This window comes from Galeopterus variegatus, unplaced genomic scaffold (genome assembly GCF_000696425.1).
Source record: "Galeopterus variegatus unplaced genomic scaffold, G_variegatus-3.0.2 Scaffold6159, whole genome shotgun sequence".
Classification (NCBI taxonomy): domain Eukaryota; kingdom Metazoa; phylum Chordata; class Mammalia; order Dermoptera; family Cynocephalidae; genus Galeopterus; species Galeopterus variegatus.
Genome location: NW_007732270.1, coordinates 16,849 through 35,288, shown reverse-complemented (window position 1 = coordinate 35,288; position 18,440 = coordinate 16,849). Strand labels below are relative to the sequence as shown.

The 18,440-nt window shown below is 43.6% G+C and overlaps 1 protein-coding gene across 1 annotated transcript in view; it reads left to right on the top strand.

The window, feature by feature from the left end:
• LOC103605897 (rap guanine nucleotide exchange factor 1-like) overlaps window positions 1-18,440 on the top strand; it is a gene marked incomplete at its 3' end in the record, with an annotated part of 108,934 nt that overhangs the window by 75,931 nt on the left and 14,563 nt on the right. The window contains exons 4-7 of the mRNA XM_008590494.1: window positions 4,750-4,889; window positions 5,463-5,576; window positions 11,134-11,312; window positions 16,211-16,367. Coding sequence (XP_008588716.1) covers window positions 4,750-4,889; window positions 5,463-5,576; window positions 11,134-11,312; window positions 16,211-16,367 — 590 coding nt within the window. The remainder of the gene's footprint in view (window positions 1-4,749; window positions 4,890-5,462; window positions 5,577-11,133; window positions 11,313-16,210; window positions 16,368-18,440) is intronic.

Here is an 18,440-nt window from a genome sequence, read left to right as displayed (position 1 = left end):
GTACTATCATTTATGTAAAGTTCACAAATTGATAAATTATACACGCAGAAATAAACTATCACAAAAAGTAAGGGATGATAAGCAGGAAAGTCAGAATGGTGGCTACTCCATCGTAGGCAGGAGAGATGTGATAACAAGGGAGCATGTGGTACGTCACTGGAACTGATACGTTGTACTTCTAGGGGTGCATTGTTCAGTGTGGCAGCCACCAACCATGCCTGGCTGTTTCAGTTGTACAGTTAAATAAAAGTTTAGTTCCTCAGTCACACTAGCCACATTCAAGTAAGTGCTCAATAGGCACAAATTGCTATTGTGTTAGACAGTACAGATACAGACCATTTCATCATTGCAGAAAGTTCTTTTTGGGGCCGGCCTGTGGCTCACTCGGGAGAGTGTGGTGCTGATAACACCAAGGCTACGGGTTCGGATCCCACATAGGGATGGCCGGTTAGCTCACTGGGTGAGCATGGTGCTGACAACACCAAGTCAAGGGTTAAGATCCCCTTACCGGTCATCTTTTAAAAAAAAAAAGAAAAAAAGAAAGTTCTTTTTGATAGGCTAGATAGTGGATGCATGGATTGGATTCATTCCCCATAACTGTATATGTATGTATGGAATCTTTTAAAATGTTGTTTTAATTTCAGTACTAGCAAATCTCTAAAAAGATACATAGTCATATACAAAATGCACTATCCATCGGCAGTATCTCATTTAATCTATGTTGTATCGCCATCTCAAGAAGGATAATGTTATCCGCCCCGCTTTCCAAAAAAAGAAACTAAAGATTTAGAGAGGTGACTTCTAAGTATTTTAACCCAAGCAGTCTGACTCCAGTGCACACTCTTTTAACCCCCACATGAATGATTAGAGTGTTCACATAATTTTGAAGTATAAAGAAGGAAGTATAAACTGTAGAGGGGACCCACCCTGCTCACGTGGGGAAGGAGAAGAGGCAGGGCAGAGGTGAGCTAGGGAAATCACACCATCCCAGCTTACCTGCTTCAAATCTCAGGGATAAGTGGGCATATAAGGTTGGAGTTGAGATCCCCTCCTGCCCGTCCTGAGCTATAACAGGTGAGCAAGCCAGGTGCATTGGCTTTCTGTGGATTTATGTCCGCATTTGGGGACTAAAGAGGACTTCCTGCAGCTCTGGCCAGCACACAGCTGTGAAGTGGTGTTTGGTTTGACTCTGCATGTGAATGAGGGTCAGTCCCTGGCTTTTTAATTTGGTACAGAGTGCAAAGGGCTCCTGGATAATTTACAAAGGGCAGATAGTTTATCTGATCCTGTCTGGTCACTTGGAAGGTCTTTGACAAAGGAATTGAACTTTGGCCTTATTAAATCACACGCAACAATAGTAGACACAGTGACCACCTTATATATAGTACAAGGTGCTGTGTCATTTATTTGGAGTTGGGGGTTTTTTATTTGTTTTTTTCTTAAGTACTAAATCGCTGGGAAAATTGGCAGGGGGAGTGCTTTTTATTTTTAAAACGACAGATATCTAGATTTTTTCAGTGCATACTATAGTGCTTTATTCCATAATTTTCAGCCAATTTCAAGTATTTTCTGTGAATTTCTGCTGTTACAAAAAGAAGCAGGCTTCCTGGGACAATTTTTTGGTTGGTTGATGTGTTCAGGTGTTGAGTGAGTGTTTACCGCGCATCTTCTGTGGCCAGTCACCACGTTAGCCCTGGGAAAATAGGCATGAGCAAGACAGGTACACCTGTCAGGGAGCTTGTGTTCTTGTAGGGAGACAAGCATGTAGATAAATCAATTAACAAGATCGTTTCAGACACTGGAATATATTGTGGTAAGTGGTGAAATGAAGGAAGATTGCCTTCATCTTGATTTTTTTTTTTTAAACGGCTTTGAGATGTAATTCACATATACAGTTCACTCATTTAAAGTGTACAATTCAATGGTTTGGTTTTTTTTTTTTTTAAGTTATTCACTAGGTTGTGCAACCAATCACCAGATTCTAATTTTAGAATATTTTTGTCACCCGTCAGAAGAAACCCCATACACTCATTAGTGGTCACTCTGCATGCCTCTTTCCTCTCTGCCCCCACCCCCACCCCAACCCCTACCGCTACACCCACAGTCTTAGGCAACCACTAATCTACTTTCTGTCTTATAGATTCACCTATTCTGGACATTTGAAATAAATGGTATCATAAAATTTGTGGTCTTTTGTGACTGACAGCTTTCAGTGAGCTTGTTTTCAAGATTCATCTAAGTTGTAGCATGTGTCAGTACTTAATTTCTTTTTATTGTCAAATAATATTTCATTGTATGGATTTACCGCATTTTATTCAGTTACTCATGAACATTAAGACGTTTGAGTTGTTTCCGCCTTTTGGCTGTTCCAAATAATGCTGCTGTGAACTTTCCTGTACCAGTCACATAGACATATGTTTTCATTTCTCTTTGGCCTATACCTAGGAGTGGAATTGCTGGGTCATACGTGTTCCAAATAATGCTGCTGTGAACTTTCCTGTACCAGTCACATAGACATATGTTTTCATTTTTCTTTGGCCTATACCTAGGAGTGGAATTGCTGGGTCATACGGGAACCTTGTGTTTGATCTTGTGATGAACTGCTAGATGTTTTCCAAAACATCTGTACCATTTTACATTTCCACCAGTAGTGTGTGAGGATTCCCGTTTGTCCAGTCCTCAGCAGCACTTGGTACTGTCTCTTTTATTATACCTGGTGGGTGTGAAATAGTAACTTATTGTGGTTTTGATTTACATTTCTCTAGTGACTAATGGTATTGGCCATCCTTCCATGTGCTTATTGCCAATTTATATATCTTTTTTTTGGACAAATATCTATTTAAAGTCTTTGCCCATTTTAAATTGGGTTGTCTTTTATTGCTGAGTTGTAAGAGTTCTTTTTATTTTCTGTATACAAGTTCCTTATCAGATATATGATTTGCAAGTATTTTCTCCCATCCCGTGTGTTGTCTTTTCACTTTCTTGATGGTATCATTTGCAGCACAAGACTTTAATTTTGATGAGATCCAGTTTATCTATTTTTTTTCTTTTATCGCTTGTGCTTTTGGTGTTATATCTAAGAAAAACGTGGTCAAATTCAAGGTCACAAAAACTCCTATGTTTTCTACTAAGAGTTTTATAGTTGTAACTGTTACATTTAGGTCTTTGATCTATTCTGAATTCATTTTTGTATATCCCGTGAGATGGGGACCCAAATTTATTCTTCTGCATGTGGCTCTCCAGTTGTCCCAGCACCGTTTGTTGAAAAGACTGTTTTTCCCCCATCAAATGGTCTTGACACCCTTGTTGAAAATCAGTTGGCCATAGACACATGGGTTTGCTTCTGGACCCTCAGTTCTATTCCATTGATCTATATGCCTATCCTTATTCCAGTACTGTACTGTCTTGATTAGTGTGTCTTTGTGGTAGTAAGTTTTTAAACTGAGAGGTGTGAGTCCTGCAGCTTTATTTTTCAAGATTGTTTTGGCTATTCTAAGTCTCTTACATTTCCATGCCAATTGTAGGATTAGGTTGTCAATTTCTGCAAAAAAAAAAAAAACAAACCAGTTGGGATTCTCATAGGGATTATATTGAATCTGTAGATGAATTTAGGGAGTGTTGCCATGGTAACAATATTAAGCCTTTTGACCTATGAACATAGGGTGTCATTCCATTTATTTAGATCATATCTAATTCCTTTCAACGGTGTTTTATAGCTTTCAGTGTATAAGTCTTACACTTCTTTTGTTAAATTTATGCCTAAGTATTTTGTTCTTTTTGATGGTACTGTAAATGGAAGCTTTTTAAAATTTCACTTCAGAGTGTTCATTGCTGCTATATAGAAATACAGTTGATTTTTGTATGTTGATCTTGGATTGTGTGACCTTACTGAATCTGTTTGTCATTACTAATAGATTTTTAGTGGATTGTTTGGGATTTTTCATACACAAGATTATGTCATCCACAAATAGGGATAGTTTTATATCTTCCTTTTCAAACTGGATGCCTTTTATTTTTTCTTCTTGCCTAATTGCCCTGCAAGAACTTCCAGTACAACATCAAACAGGAGTGGTAAGAACGGACATACTAGTCTTGTTCTTGACCTTAGGAGGAGATTATTCAGTCTTTTACCATGGCCCAGAGGGTTTTGGATACCGTACTTCTAGTTCAGTCTCTGCTGCCAGTTCTGGGGCCTTGCCCATGTCATTTGTCACAGTTCTGTAAACCAGAGAATGAAGAGGCTGATTCAAAAAGGCCTTCCTTTCCAATTCTCACATTCTGCACTTCTGTGATTCTACTTGGTATCCTTTCTTCTTAGCCAGTTCCCTTGGATGTTCCCTTGGATGTCGGTTACATCATCATATGAACTCTATAAGGACACTTGGAAATATTTGCAAGTTCTTTTTCGATATCCATTTTGACTGCCTTCAACTTCCACAATTCTGAACAACTTAACCTAGGTGGAAATTGTAAAAACTGAAGCAGAGATATTTTTTGGTTTTGTTTTTGGTGCCTGGCTGGTACAGGGATCCAAACCCTTGACCTTGGTGTTATCAACACTGTGCTCTAACCAACTTTAACTGGCCAGCCCAGAGATGTTTTAATGGATCTATATTTCCTTTCCTTTGAAACTCTGAACATCCAGGAGGAAAGACTGGCTTGGGTACACTGCTTATTTCCACAAAAGTTTAGTGAGCCACAGCTTCTTCCCACTCTGCCCTCTGACAGTCAGTATCTTCTTTGTTTTAGACTCTCAGCGTTCTCACCTCTCCTCCTTCACCATGAAGCTGATGGACAAATTCCACTCACCCAAAATCAAGAGAACACCATCAAAGAAGGGAAAACCAGCTGAAGTGTCCGTGAAGATTTCGGAGAAGCCTGTGAACAAAGTAAGCCAACTGTCTCTAGGTGTTTCCATTGCTTGCTTTGAGCAATATGAGTTTGTGCTGTTTGTCAGTTCACTCCACGTGGACTGAGCTTTCAGTACGGTAACAACCATTCTGTAGCTTTGGATGGTTCCAGACAGAGCCTTCAGTGTCCCTGTGAAATGTGAACCTTTAGGATTGTAAGTCTTTGTCATGTTAATCAGAGTTAAGCTCAGTTGACTAGAACGGTTCTCCTTTTCCAGCTGTGTCATCCTCTGGGCATTAAAAACAGCTCAGCACATCATGTTCATACCCCAAGATGCCGCCTTCCTGCCCCAGAGGTACCCACATTGCCCTGGTGCACACACACACAGGGAAGTTTGTGATGTTCAGGAGTCCACCTTTTGGCTTTACGGCCTGTGCTCTAAAACATGCAAACCCCTTGAAGCCCAGCCAAAGTTGTTCTCAAGCACTAGCAACCTCAGCAGGGCTGGTCAAGCCAGATGTTAAAACAGCTGTTGATTTTCATCAATCCCTCCCTTCAGCCTAAAATGGACATTTTAAGCTCTGTAGGAATCCAGGTTTCCTCTCTTCCAGGAGGCAACAGACAGATTTCTACCAGAGGGCTACCCTATCCCCTTGGATCTGGAGCAGCAGGCAGTAGAATTTATGTCCACCAGTGCTGTGGCTTCCAGGTCTCAAAGGCAGAAGGTCAGTGTGACATTAAGAGGAATCGGGTTTGCCTTGCCTTCTACTACAGAATCCTGGCCCATGGTTTTGGGGATGGAAAAAGATCTATTGCAATATAATTGTGTTCAATTGGGTGGCGACTGTGGGCTGAATTCTTCAGGAAAGAGTCCAAGGGGCCTTGGATAAAAGGGAGAGTTTATCCAGGCTCTCATGGTCTTTGGAGAGAGCTCAGTACTCTCTCCAAAAAACAGAGTAAAAGCTTGGGGATCCTTTCTGGGGTTGGCTTGGGTGTGCTGCTTGGGTCCAACGGTTTCTAGGGGAAAGTGGGCGAGTCTCATCTCTAAAGACCAGCTGTTCTTTCCTTGCATTGCTAAGATGATCTGGATAGTTTAGAATGGGGGACCTTAGGGTGCTCTTTTAGACATCAGCAGGGCTCGGGAGTGTGGTAAGACTGCCACTTGGCCCAGTGCTGTCAGAGCCAGGACACCTGTGTGTTGCTAACATTTATCGAGCCTTTTCTTGGCCCCTTGCTAAGCACTTTACATGTGTTCTCTTACTTAATCTTCATAACAGCCCTGACACGTGAAAAATTTATTTTACTGAAAAGGAAACTGAGTCTGTAGAGATATTAAGCATTTAGCCAAAGTCACACAGCAAAAAAGCAATGAAGTCAAGATTTGAATGCAGGCTGTATGATGTCAGAGTCTGAATTCTCACGATGCTACAGTTCCTCTTCATGAAAGAAAGCTGGAGTTTACTTTTTTTTTTTTTAAAAAAAAGATGACCGGTAAGGGGATCTTAACCCTTGACTTGGTGTTGTCAGCACCACGCTCAGCCAGTGAGCGAACCGGCCATCCCTATGTGGGATCCGAACCCGGGGCCTTGGTGTTATTAGCACCGCACTCTACCGAGTGAGCCATGGGCCGGCCTTGGAGTTTACTTTTTAATATCTCAGAAATCTAAATATTACTCCCTTCAGTATGATCCTCAGAAAGAAATTAAAGAAAAAGCTAAACCAGATTTGTCATTAAACATGAAAATAAAACTAAGCAATGTAAAATAAAAATAAGCCTTGTAGACAAATATCCTCAATCCTCTAGTGATTATCCAAAGGATAATTATATTAGGACTATTGCCACAACCATCAGTTTAAATGCAGCTGGCAAACACTGCCCTGTTATTTAAACACATAATTCTTGAATTTTGCAATTCATCTACTTTTGGTTTTTATGTTGGCCAGCAGAATATCTTAAAATTCTAGTTAGAAGTGGAGAAAATAAAAGTTTTAAGTCCAAAAGTCTTATGTTGAATAATAGTTTTTCCTGTCCCATCTGTTAACAAAAGGAGGCTGAAGAATAAGAGGGAAATATTCAGCGTTTGCCAGATTGATCTAAATTCCAGATTAAAGAAGAGTAATAAAGCAGACGATCTGGTCTGTGCCACATTATTTTGTATTACAATCTGTTTAGCAACCTCTTGGAGCTGAGTTTAATATTAAACTCCAAGAAGAGTGTAAATTATCATCTCACACCACTCTATGCAGATCAGAGTAAAATGACTTACTAATGATGTTCTGCCAGTGAGCTCTGATATGAAACTGTTCAACCACTCAATTCTTAGATTTTCCCTCTCTTCATTAATTATTCCAAGAGAGGTCGTGAAGGAAAATCTGATGCTAAAGTACCCTCACGTAGTGAGGTGCTTGCAAATCTCAGGGGACATTTGGCAATGTCTGGACACATTTTTGGTTGTCATGGTAGGATGGTGAAGCAGGTGCTACTGGCATCTAGTGTGTAGGAGCCAGAGATGCTGGTGAACATCCTACAATACACAGACAGGACAGCTTCCCCACAGCAAGGTATTACGCTTGGGAGCGCGGCGGCGCTCCCGCTGAGGGTTCGGATCCCACATACAGACCGGTTCCCGCTCACTGGCTGAGTGAGGTGCGGGCGCAACACCGAGGGTTGCGATCCGTTGCCGGACATGAAAAAAAGCGTCTTCTTACTGGGCCTTGCTGTTCTGGTCCAATGGAAAAGAATAATGTTGCAGTGCCTTTAAAAATTCCTGAGGGCCGGCCCAGTGGCGCACTCGGTAGAGTGCGGCGCTTGGGAGCGTGGCGGCGTTCCTGCCAAGGGTTCGGATCCCATATACAGACCGGTCCGCTCACTGGTTGAGCGCGGTGCGGGCGCAACACCGAGGATTGCGATCCCATTGCCGGTCGCGGTACGGGCATGACACTGAGGGTTGCGATCCTGTTACCGGTCACGAAAAAAGACAAAAAGGAAAAAAAAAATTCCCGAGATTCCAGTTTCTTATTATCTTGATTCTACTTTGCTCCCACCATACCCCCAACCAGGCTTAGTCCGGATCTGAACGGCTCCCTGTCCTGTAGTGTCGTAAGACGAGTTACTCTGCGGAGGAGGGCACCTGGGCTGCGGATGGGATGAGGGAATGAAGGCGCAAGTTGGTGCTCCCGATGCTGCTCTGCTGAGGGGAGAAGCATCTGAACATTAGGGCCAGTTTCTCTCACCTCTTTCTCCTCCAGAGCCTATCTTATGTAGCAGCTGAGCTAAGTTTTCTGACTGTCTCTGCCATCTGGGCCTCGTTTTCCTTGTTTATTAATTGAGAGCTTTGGACCAGAGGGTCTCTAGTAAATTTCTTTACTTCTTCCACTGTTTCTGATCAATCTTTTTCCCCCCTTTCCATCTCCCCAGTCTCTGGACTCAGACACACCAAGTTCAGATTCCATTTTCATCACTACAGCTGTATGACCTTGGGCAGGTTGCTTACTTAACCTCCTCTCACTTCCTACCACGGCTCAGTTTCCTCACCTGTGAAATAACAGTATCTACTTCATGGAGTGGTTGTAACCCTTAAAAAAAACAATGCATGTAAAATCCATAGCACAGTGGGTAACTTGAAGTATCCATGGAGTGGTAGCTGTAATCGGGCCTCTTTCTTTCCCTTTTAGGTTTTTACATCCTTTCTCCTCCTTCTTTGCTTTATTAGCAGATATATAGTCTCTGATTTTGGTATAGTGTCTGTTAAATTTTATGAACTACTTCCATACACATTCTCATCTGATCCCCCACATTAGCCTCTTTAGTTACAGGGCAGACATTATGCTTCCCGTTTTGCAGACAAGGAACCTGAAGCCCACTGCTCCCTAAGCCCAACAGTTGGCCTTGGACCTAGGCTCTCCCCAGGCACTGACAGCCTCATTTAGTTTCCAGGCTTATGTGGACCAGTGGTGGTATCTGGAGCCCCACAGCAGGAGCGTGTGCAGGTACACGCATCTGCCTGCCTGAGATCGTGCAGCACGTAACTTGAGCAGAGCCAGGGCATCGGGTCCCTGGTGCTAGCTAGTGCTGGGTATGGGTGTGTCCTCGTAAACTCTGCTCACTGAGGGCTGCACTTTGCAGGAAACCACTGTTTAACAGCTGAGGGGCCAGCGGAATGCACAACACTCAGAGGCTGTTACTCTGGGAGTGGGGTTTGCTGGAGAGTTCAAGGCAGCAGCCTGACTCTGCTAAATTGTGGTTCCTGTATTAGGAGCCTAGGGCAGCCTGGCTTTTACATGGCTGATGTGCTATCTCTGCAATGACAGGAAAATTTTCATTTTGCTCTGAAGTGCCTTGCCCCTTTCGAATGCGTCCCATCCCCAGTTAGCCTCTTTCTTCCTAGCAAAACTGATGGCACATTTTCTTAAAATGTTTCCTGTTCCCTGACCAAGTTTCATCATTGCTGGCTTCTCACTCCTGACGCGCTAAGATAGCACTGTTATTGTCGTAGTCTTCCTCCTGCGGGCCTGACCATGGCTTCAGGCACATTTGATGTCGGCAAGCGCTGTGATTCCTTCACACTCAGGTTCCTCATGTCCATGAGCTGGAGAAACAAGTGCCTGGCCTCTTGGAAACAGACTGTAAATAAACAAATATGTCAGGCTGTGAAAAGAGAAAAACTAAAGCCAGGGTGAAAAGGATCTAGTGATAGGGATCGGGAGGGTGCTTCTCCCTTGGGGACTGTGTCTTAGTGGTCTGCAGAACACCTTTGGGAAGTGACCAATGAGAGAAGTTACATTGTATCTCTGAAAGCCATCTGACTAAAAAGCTATTCACTTGATCTCATTTATTTATATATATTTTTTTATATTCCCATGAAATAAAAGCTTCCACTATTGAATTTTTTAAAATTTAAAGTGACATTCCCCATCATTTTACAAGCAAAGAACTAGTATTCAGAATTGTAATCACTTTTTATTATATGTCTATCTTTGTATTTTTTTTTTCTTCTCTTTTTGTCTTTTTTCGTGTCCGGCCACGGATCGCAACCCTCAGTGTCGTGCCCGTACCGGACCGGGACCGGCAACGGGATCACAACCCTCGGTGCTGCGCCCGCACCTCGCTCAGCCAGTGAGCGGGAACTGGTCTGTATGTGGGATCCGAACCCTCGGCAGGAGCGCCGCCGCGCTCCCAAGCAGCGCACTGTAGCAGTGTGCCACCGGGCCGGCCCATATCTTTGTATTTTTACAGATTATTTAAATCAACATTTTCTAGAAATTATTTTCTTGCTCTCAGTTGCTCTTATTTACATTGGCTGGACGTCACAGAGCCCATGGGTGGCAGTTTTCCTCATACGTGCTCCTCTTACTTTATACTGGATATGTAATAGGTCGTCCTTGAGTAGATTAACCATTTTGGGAATTAACCATTCTGTAGATTACTCTTGACTGGGACCTGGGTCGTTGACGTTAGGGTCAGCAGGGGGAGGGTGGAGAAAGGGAGCAAAGGGTGTGCTCCCCTGACTGTGCATTCTGGGTCTCCCATTGTCAAGAAGAGAGTTGGGTGGTAGTTTGTGTATCTTCTTTTCCTCTGGGTTGGGCTTTCCTTGGCAGCAGAGGGACCCTGACTGCTGTTGGCAGCCATCGCACAAGTAGTGACAGAATCATTGCCATCTGCTTTGGCTTCTTCACCTTCTCACCCAGAGCCTCCCATCCCTTCTAACCCTGGGGGTTTCCAGGTCCTTTGGGAGTGGCATATCATTTCATTAAGAGGGGGCTGCAGGTTTAGGGTGAGCAATATGGGATTCTAGTGAGGAGTCCTGGGGGAAATGGGTCTTGAACCTTAGTGCCCCCAACCAGTTTTACATGTCCCCTTGATCTTTGAAAGCAAGGCCTGTGTTTCTTGATTTGATTTATAGGATGTATATGTACCGCAGGACTTGACTCCTGCTTCTCCAAGTCATCAGTAAATTAGTCCTCACAAACTTAATGAGATCAGTAGTGGTATCTCAGTGTGGTTGGTTAGGACAGAAAGGAGAAGTGACTTTCAATACCTCAGGGTCACAGAAGGGAATTCCGGAGTTTCTAAGTGACCTTTCTTGGTCCATGCCCCTTCCTCTTCCTTTGGGTCTAGCTGTCTCCTGCTTACAATCCTTAGAAAATGGCTTGGTTTCTGCAGCAAGTACCTTTTCCATTCACATCAATCTCAAACTAGTTTACAGGAAATTTTATTTTATTTTTCAAGATAGCTCCCTTTAATCTCTCTCCTCCCTCCTTATGCTTAACGTTTCCTTTCAGAACCTGAGCTGGCTGGAAGAGAAAGAGAAAGAAGTTGTCAGTGCCTTGCGCTACTTTAAGACCATTGTGGACAAAATGGCTATTGATAAGAAGGTCCTGGAGATGCTTCCAGGGTCGGCCAGCAAGGTGCTGGAGGCCATCTTACCCCTGGTGCAGAGCGATCCTCGCATTCAGCACAGGTGAGTCGCCTGGGGGTCTTGGGCTGGGTCACAACAGTGGAAAGCTTAGACGCATCTCGGTTTGGGAGCACTTGTCATGCAAGGTTTCTAGTAACAGTCAGGAAAAGGGACACCCCCACCACCAACTCCCCACCAGCTATCCCTTGATACCATCCCAGGCTGAGGGTGTAGGGGAGGGAAAAATCACTCCCTCCCACGTTCATTGGATGGACTACAAATTAAATGAACGTAAAACAGATTAACAGGAGAAAAACCGTATTTAATTACATGTATATGCACAGGAGTCCCACAAAATATAAGGCTCCAAGAAGGGTCAGGTGATTGAAGCTTATATAGCATCCTGAGCTACAGAAAAGAATGGGGGTGACAGTTTTATGGGAGGGCAAAGGTAGGAGTTGTGTGCTGGTTATCTTGTCACACAGATGAAGTCTCTCATGTAATAAAAGTTGTCTCTTCCTGATATAGATATTTTACTAATGTAGATTTCCTTCGTAGATAGAAATTTCATTTACAAAGGACAGCTTTTCAGAGCTACTCCTGCGTGTGCAGTTTCTCAGAATAACTAGCTCAAAATATGCCGAAGTATACGAGGGTACTTCAAAAAAGTTTGTAGAAAATTAGAATTAAAAGATAATACAAAGATAATACAAAGCTTTACATGAACTTTTTGAAGTACCCTTGTATTTTGAGGTTGCGTGTCCTGAGCCCCAGCAAGGTCATTGTTATTCCTGTAGCCTCAACGCTGAGGCAGATTTCTGCCTTCCCCATGGATGTAGCTGTGGTGTAAGTCTGTGGTTATTTCTTTACGTTTGCTCATTGGCAATAATCCCATTGATTTGGGCACATTTCTCCTAGTTCCCTCAGCCACCTAACATATTCACTCAGTCCTATCAATATCTAGCCTACTAGAGTCCTCAGCTGTTTAGATGATTAGACCAAAAGAGGTAGAAAAGAACCCGTTAGAGCATGGAGTAGTGAAGCCCTTAACTGTATCAAGCCAGGGTCTCCCAGGGCAGCAGCTGGATGCGGTGGAGTTCACCAGGGTGGGAAGGGTGGGGGGTGGAGTCAGCCTTTGCTCCAGGAAGCTTTTCTTAGGTAATGCTTTTATTGCTAGAGCACCTTCTCCTCCTAAAGGTTAGTGAGCAGCTTGCCCCATATGTATTGTTAAGCACAGAAAGAAAAGCAACAGTAAATGTAATCTTAAGTGAAAGCCTGGTAGGAGTTTTTTCTTGAGAGGTTTTTTGTTTTCCTTACATGGTACCTGTTTAGGATAAATGCATCTCTGTTTCGATTCCTTGAGATTGCTTAGTGTTCGCTCAGGCCCATGAGGCTAAGCTTTTATGAACTGCTTTCAAAACTCGAGAATGAGGGCCAGCCCGTGGCTCACTCGGGAGAGTGTGGTGCTGATAACACCAAGGCCACAGGTTCGGATCCCTATATAGGGATGGCTGGTTAGCTAATTAAAAAAATATTGTAGAAAGAAGAGAGAAAAGAAAATTTTATATTTAAACCAGACATATCTTATATACAGAATACCTAGATTGTTTTCAGTGCAGTCAAAACAGTCCACTTTTATATACACAGTGCTATGGATTGAATTGTGTCCCCCCCCTCAAAGTTTATGTATTAGAAATTCAAGGGCCAGCCCGTGGCTCACTTGTCAGAGTGTGGTGCTGATAGCACCAGGGCTATGGGTTTGGATTCCAATGTAGGAATGGCCGGTTGGTGAGAGTGTGGTGCTGACAACACCAAGTCAAGGGTTTGTCTTCCCACAGTCAGTCCAGTGCCCAGTGTGGGAAGGGCTCAGTACTGGTCCCCTTGGAGGAAATTTACTATGGTTATACTATGGTTAGATGAATGGATGGCTTTTATAAAATGCTCCCACATGTCTGTTCTCATGGCTGGTCCATACAGTGAAAGTGTTCAAATCTAGTTGAAAAAATCAGCTCCCCCCATCATCTGATAAAGTATATGGTATAGACAGAGTGGAAGCTCTGTTGAAGTATGAAGAAGGGAAAGTTACAAGAGAGTGGTAGTCCCATTAAACTTCTTGGAGGAGGAATTTCCACAGCTGGACTTGAGGGAAAGACAGGAATTGGCTTGGCTGCGGGGACAGGGGAATGGCAAGAAACAAGGAGCTGAGGCCTCTGGGCGTGGTGTGTTCCTGGGAGGAAGGAGAGAGTCGCAGTCCCATGCAAAGAGTGTGTGCCACTCCAGGGCATTGACAGGGGGACGGTGGGGAAGAGGACGGTCACTTCCCTGCTACCCTCAGGCGCTAAGCCTTTTTGGGAGAGTCCAGGATAGAGTCACCTTAGCTAAATCCCACAGCTAATGATGTGACAGTGTCTTGCTGCCAGGATTGTGGCTTCCTGGAGTGTTAGCCAGTAACTCCGTGTGGAGATTACATGCAAACACTGGATAAGAATTGATCAAGTCACATGATAGTGGGGGGGGGGCTTCTTATAGTTGACAAAAATTATTTGATGACTATAGCCATTTTCTAGAGAGGAAAAAGGGAAGTGCCTGGGTAGCTTTTTGTAGAGAATTGTGAGAAGGAATTGTGAAATAGTTTTGTTTTTTGTTTTTTTTTCCTGGTACTCATTTGGCTAATACCATTGAAGGGATTTTCCTCCTGAAATTCTTCCAAAGCCAATGGTGATATTTTTATTGATCTCCCTGAAATGAGAAAATACTTCCTTAGATGTTCCTGTTAGATTCTTTCTGTCATCTCCTTCCTTTCTGCTTGTAGTTTGGAAGCTGAAAGGCATTTTCCTGCCTTCTGCTCAGAGCCTCTTCTGCGGGCCTGTTCCTTGTAGGCAGGCCCTCTGCTGCCCTCACCTAGGCTCCCAGGATGGTGGTAGACCAGTCTTGAACAAGCAGCTGACCCTTCAGCACAGCAGCAAGTGGAGGATTCTCCTGTATGTGGAGCTGTGCCTGTTTTCACACAGGGGGCCTCGCTCCATTGCAGAAATAGGCTGGGCCACTGGGTGGCATTTCCATAGTACTGGGCCCTCCTTCCTTCCTTTCTAATGTCTTAGCCCCTTGACAGAAGACTATTTTGCTTCTAAGCTAGTATGTGAAAGGTGGACATAATTACTAAATTCTCTAAGTGCCTTCCAGGAAACGTTAGCATCCAGCGCAGGTGGGAATTAAGTATTAAACAAAAGTGTTCCCCCCCCCCCTTTTCATCTAATTATTGCTAGTCATTTAACAGTGCGATGCTTTGGTTGAGTTCCCCAATGGGTACATCTGTGGAAGGTGGTGGGCTTTGTTTAATGAGGCCTCACCTGACTTCCAGGAAGAAGTGAGGGAGCCTCACTGCTGGAAGCTCCAGCCCCCAGGAAAGACTGTGGGGTGTTTGTTCTCCCCTCCAGGTCCTCCTTCCTAAGAGAACAACAGTTCCAACACCAAGTGCTTTTCTCTGGGCTTGCTCCGGGCTCTTTTTGAATGTGTTTCTGCCTCTCGTGGGGCTCGAGAAGCTGGCTCATTCTTGCTGACTCTCCTCTCCTGCTGGAACACGCACTGAGCGTAATGACTGGCCGACTGGAATGTTTAGATCTCTTGGAACAACTTTTTCCTTCTTACCTAATTCTGAAGAGCTGCTTATTAGAGCACCGTTTGGTTCATATTTTTGTTTTAAGTGGCTTTGTTTTTAGAACCTGTTTTAATCATATCTTATGATATATATTTTTCCCAGAATTATATCTTCAGCTCCTAGATGTCTGCCTCACATTTTAGGGGGGCGGAGGCAGCACACAAGTTTTGTATATTTTTGCTTTTCCTGTGTTATAATGCATAATGTTTGAAATGGAAAAATAATTCTTTCCAGAATTCCTAAGGAAAATCATATTTAGATATTTGAAAATATGTGGAATATGTAAAAAGTCTTCCTTCTGGGCCGGCCTGGTGGCGCACTGCTACAGTGCGCCGCTTGGGAGCGCGGTGGCGCTCCCGCCGAGGTTTCGGATCCCACATACAGACCGGTTCCCGCTCACTGACTGAGCGAGGTGTGGGAGCAACATCGAGGGCTGCGATCCCGTTGCTGGTCCCGGTCCGGTACGGGCGCGACACTGAGGGTTGCGATCCGTTGCCGGACACGAAAAAAGACAAAAAGGAAAAAAAAAAAGTCTTCCTTCTGGCAGCTGCCGTGTAATCACTGGTGCTCCCAAAGTACTCAGGGCTTCTGTTTTGTGTGTCGGCATCACAGTGTAGCTGTTAGCTGGTACCTTACACGCACACACACCCCGCTACCTTGACATATCTCCTCCACCATCACAAGTCCCCTGGCCTCTGATGTGTTACTCTTGAAGTGGTCTGCATTAGTGCGGTCCTCTGATGCCTCAGCCCTGGTTATAGAGCAGAGGATGGTGAGGCTGCACCCATGCTGGGGGAACCCTAATAAACTATAGACCTGTCTGAGCTGATGGCTGTTCCTTTAAAGGATCCTGCCTGTTAAAATTCCATAAACCTGTTGGCTTCTTGGGATACACCTAAAATGAATTTTAGTCTAATTCATCACAAGAAGTATGCAATGCTTTGACCTAGTTCAATGATTAGCAACTTGAGGGAAGGGAAGATGGGGCTCCCTGAGAAATGTTATCAAAATCAAAGCGTATTAACTATCATGATGGAATTTTTATACATTGTATTTGGGAAATGGAAAAATTTTATAACACAGATTAGAATATAAAGCTCCACAAGATCTTTGTTGGATGTGAGAAAAGGTAAGGGGAGAAAAGGTTTGTTTATTAAGAGGAGGTGTGGATTTTACACAAAGGAAAACTGAGAAACCCCCTAGTCACTGAGAAGCTGGTTCTGTGCTGAACAGGTATCTTACAGTGATGGTCAAGCATTAGATTTTTTTAACATTCTTTTTAAAAATCTTCTCTTCCCTCTAGCTCAGCCCTCTCCTCCTGCTACAGCCGAGTGTACCAAAGTCTTGCCAACCTCATTCGTTGGTCTGACCAAGTGATGCTGGAAGGCGTGAACTCAGAAGATAAAGAGATGGTAACAACTGTGAAAGGGGTCATCAAGGCCGTGCTGGATGGAGTGAAGGTACTAGGCGCGCACGCCAGACGTCCTCCCAGGGGTCTGTCATACAAGAACTCTCCCGAACCTTAATGCAGTAGGATGAAGTTCTTTCAGCATCTCTGGTGGTGATGTGTTCTGTCCAATAACTACTTAATTCTCTCAGGACTGGTATAGATGGCTTTTACAAGCCTCTAGAGTACTTGTCCAGATAGGTGGGAAAGCTGTCAGAAGCAGTCAGCCCTTACTGGGCATTGTATTAAATCTTCAGCAAGTCTTTATGTCCCAGCTCTGGCTGGGCATGCTTGCTGTCTAGACAAAATGCAATGGAGAATATTTTTGCATGGACTTTTAGCAAAACTCCCAGCATGTCAACAGCTACCTTTTCATATTCTAGGAACTTCTGGGATTCTTGGTACAAAAGTAGGATTGAGCTGAGTAAGAAAGGAAATTGCCTATATTTACTTGATATCCATGACATGGTCTGTGTATTTACAATCCAGGGAAGTCAGAGCAGCATAATAGGAAATTATGAATCATAGTTAAGGTGGGAAGCAAAAGCCATAAAGGGCCTGGAATTGAGGTCTGGGGGACAAACCCTAATTGAGAAAATAAGTCCTAGTGGAGGAGGAGCAAGACAGAATGTAGGGCATGAGATGGGTGCGGGCCTGTGGGTCAGTACCAGGCTGTGGGCAGTAGGAAAGTAGACACCCTGCTGATTCACCACTTACTAGTTTGTGAACTTGAACGATTTACTCAGCCGCTCTGTACCTAAGTTAACTCATGTGTAAAATAGGTATAATAATAGTTCTGTGCATCACAGGGTTGTAGGAAGGATTAAATTAGTTAACACATATAATGCTCTTAGAACAATGCCTGACACATACTAAGCACTCAGGCCTTAGCTGCTGTTTATTATTAATTATGTAGTTCTAGGTACATGCTCTGTAAACAGATCTCTTGGCCTGTAAAAACTGTCCTCTTCCTTTCTTAACCCTTGTATGCAAAATTATAGCTGAGGTACTTACCCAGGTGAAAAAAATTCCTTCCCCACTCAACCAGGCTATCAAATTCCTAAAGATGCCTACTTGGATCTACATTCCCCAGGAGCTCTAGGGAGTAGAATAAGGACCCCCAAAGTGTTTAAATTACAGAGATAAGGCTAAGAAGGCATTGCTCCAGAATGAAATGTGTTAACTAGGAAGTCTTGGTGGCTCCCCACCCCCAGCACTGCTTAAGTAGAGGCTGGTGTCTGCTGGGGACTTTGAGGGCATTTAGAGGGAGGTTTGACAGATGACATCAATATTTTCCTCTCGTAGCTCCCATGTTCTCTTTAGTCCAAAAAGTTATTACGTCCTGCATTACCTATTTAGGCCAGTGAGATGTGTAAGTCCAGGATGGCTGTTGTAATAAGACCTTACCTAGCTTTCCAGAATTTGGAGTACAGTCACATTATCTCGTTTGATCCTCGCTGTAGCTCTCTGAGGTCAGCAGGGCAGAGTAGGTTGTTAGTGGGGCTGCACTTCATCAACAGAGTCGTGCAGTTCTGGCTCACCCACCCTTGCTGTTCCTGTCCAGGCTTCTGGAAATGCTGTTATTAAAAATCATTATTTTTCAGGTGACATTGTTAAGGTTTCCTTCTACCAGATTGATTCTGATGAGATGTTCAAAACAAGTTTAGAACAGCTAAAACAGAGATTGAGTTTCCACGCAGAAAGTTTTATGACATTCCCAAGTAGATTTCCTTTATGGAATCATTAAAAGACCAATTGGCTGAAAGGTATGTCCGAAAGAAAAATTTCTATGATGTTTCAAACTGATCAGTATAAAAAAAAAGAAGAGAGAGAAACCTGTGGATTATGAACCTGTCAATGTCTGAGAACAAATAACTTCCACAATTGTTTTAAAAATGTTTTAGCCAGAACAAAGATTCTCTAGATGAGGAGCCTGTAAATTCAGTTTTATTTCTTTTATTCAAGAAACATTTAACGAGAACCTTCTGTGTGCCAGACAGTGTGATAGAATTGGAAATATAATGATGAGCAAAACTGGCTGAGGCCCTGACCTTGTGGAGCTTACAGTCTGGGGGGGGGGGGGCCC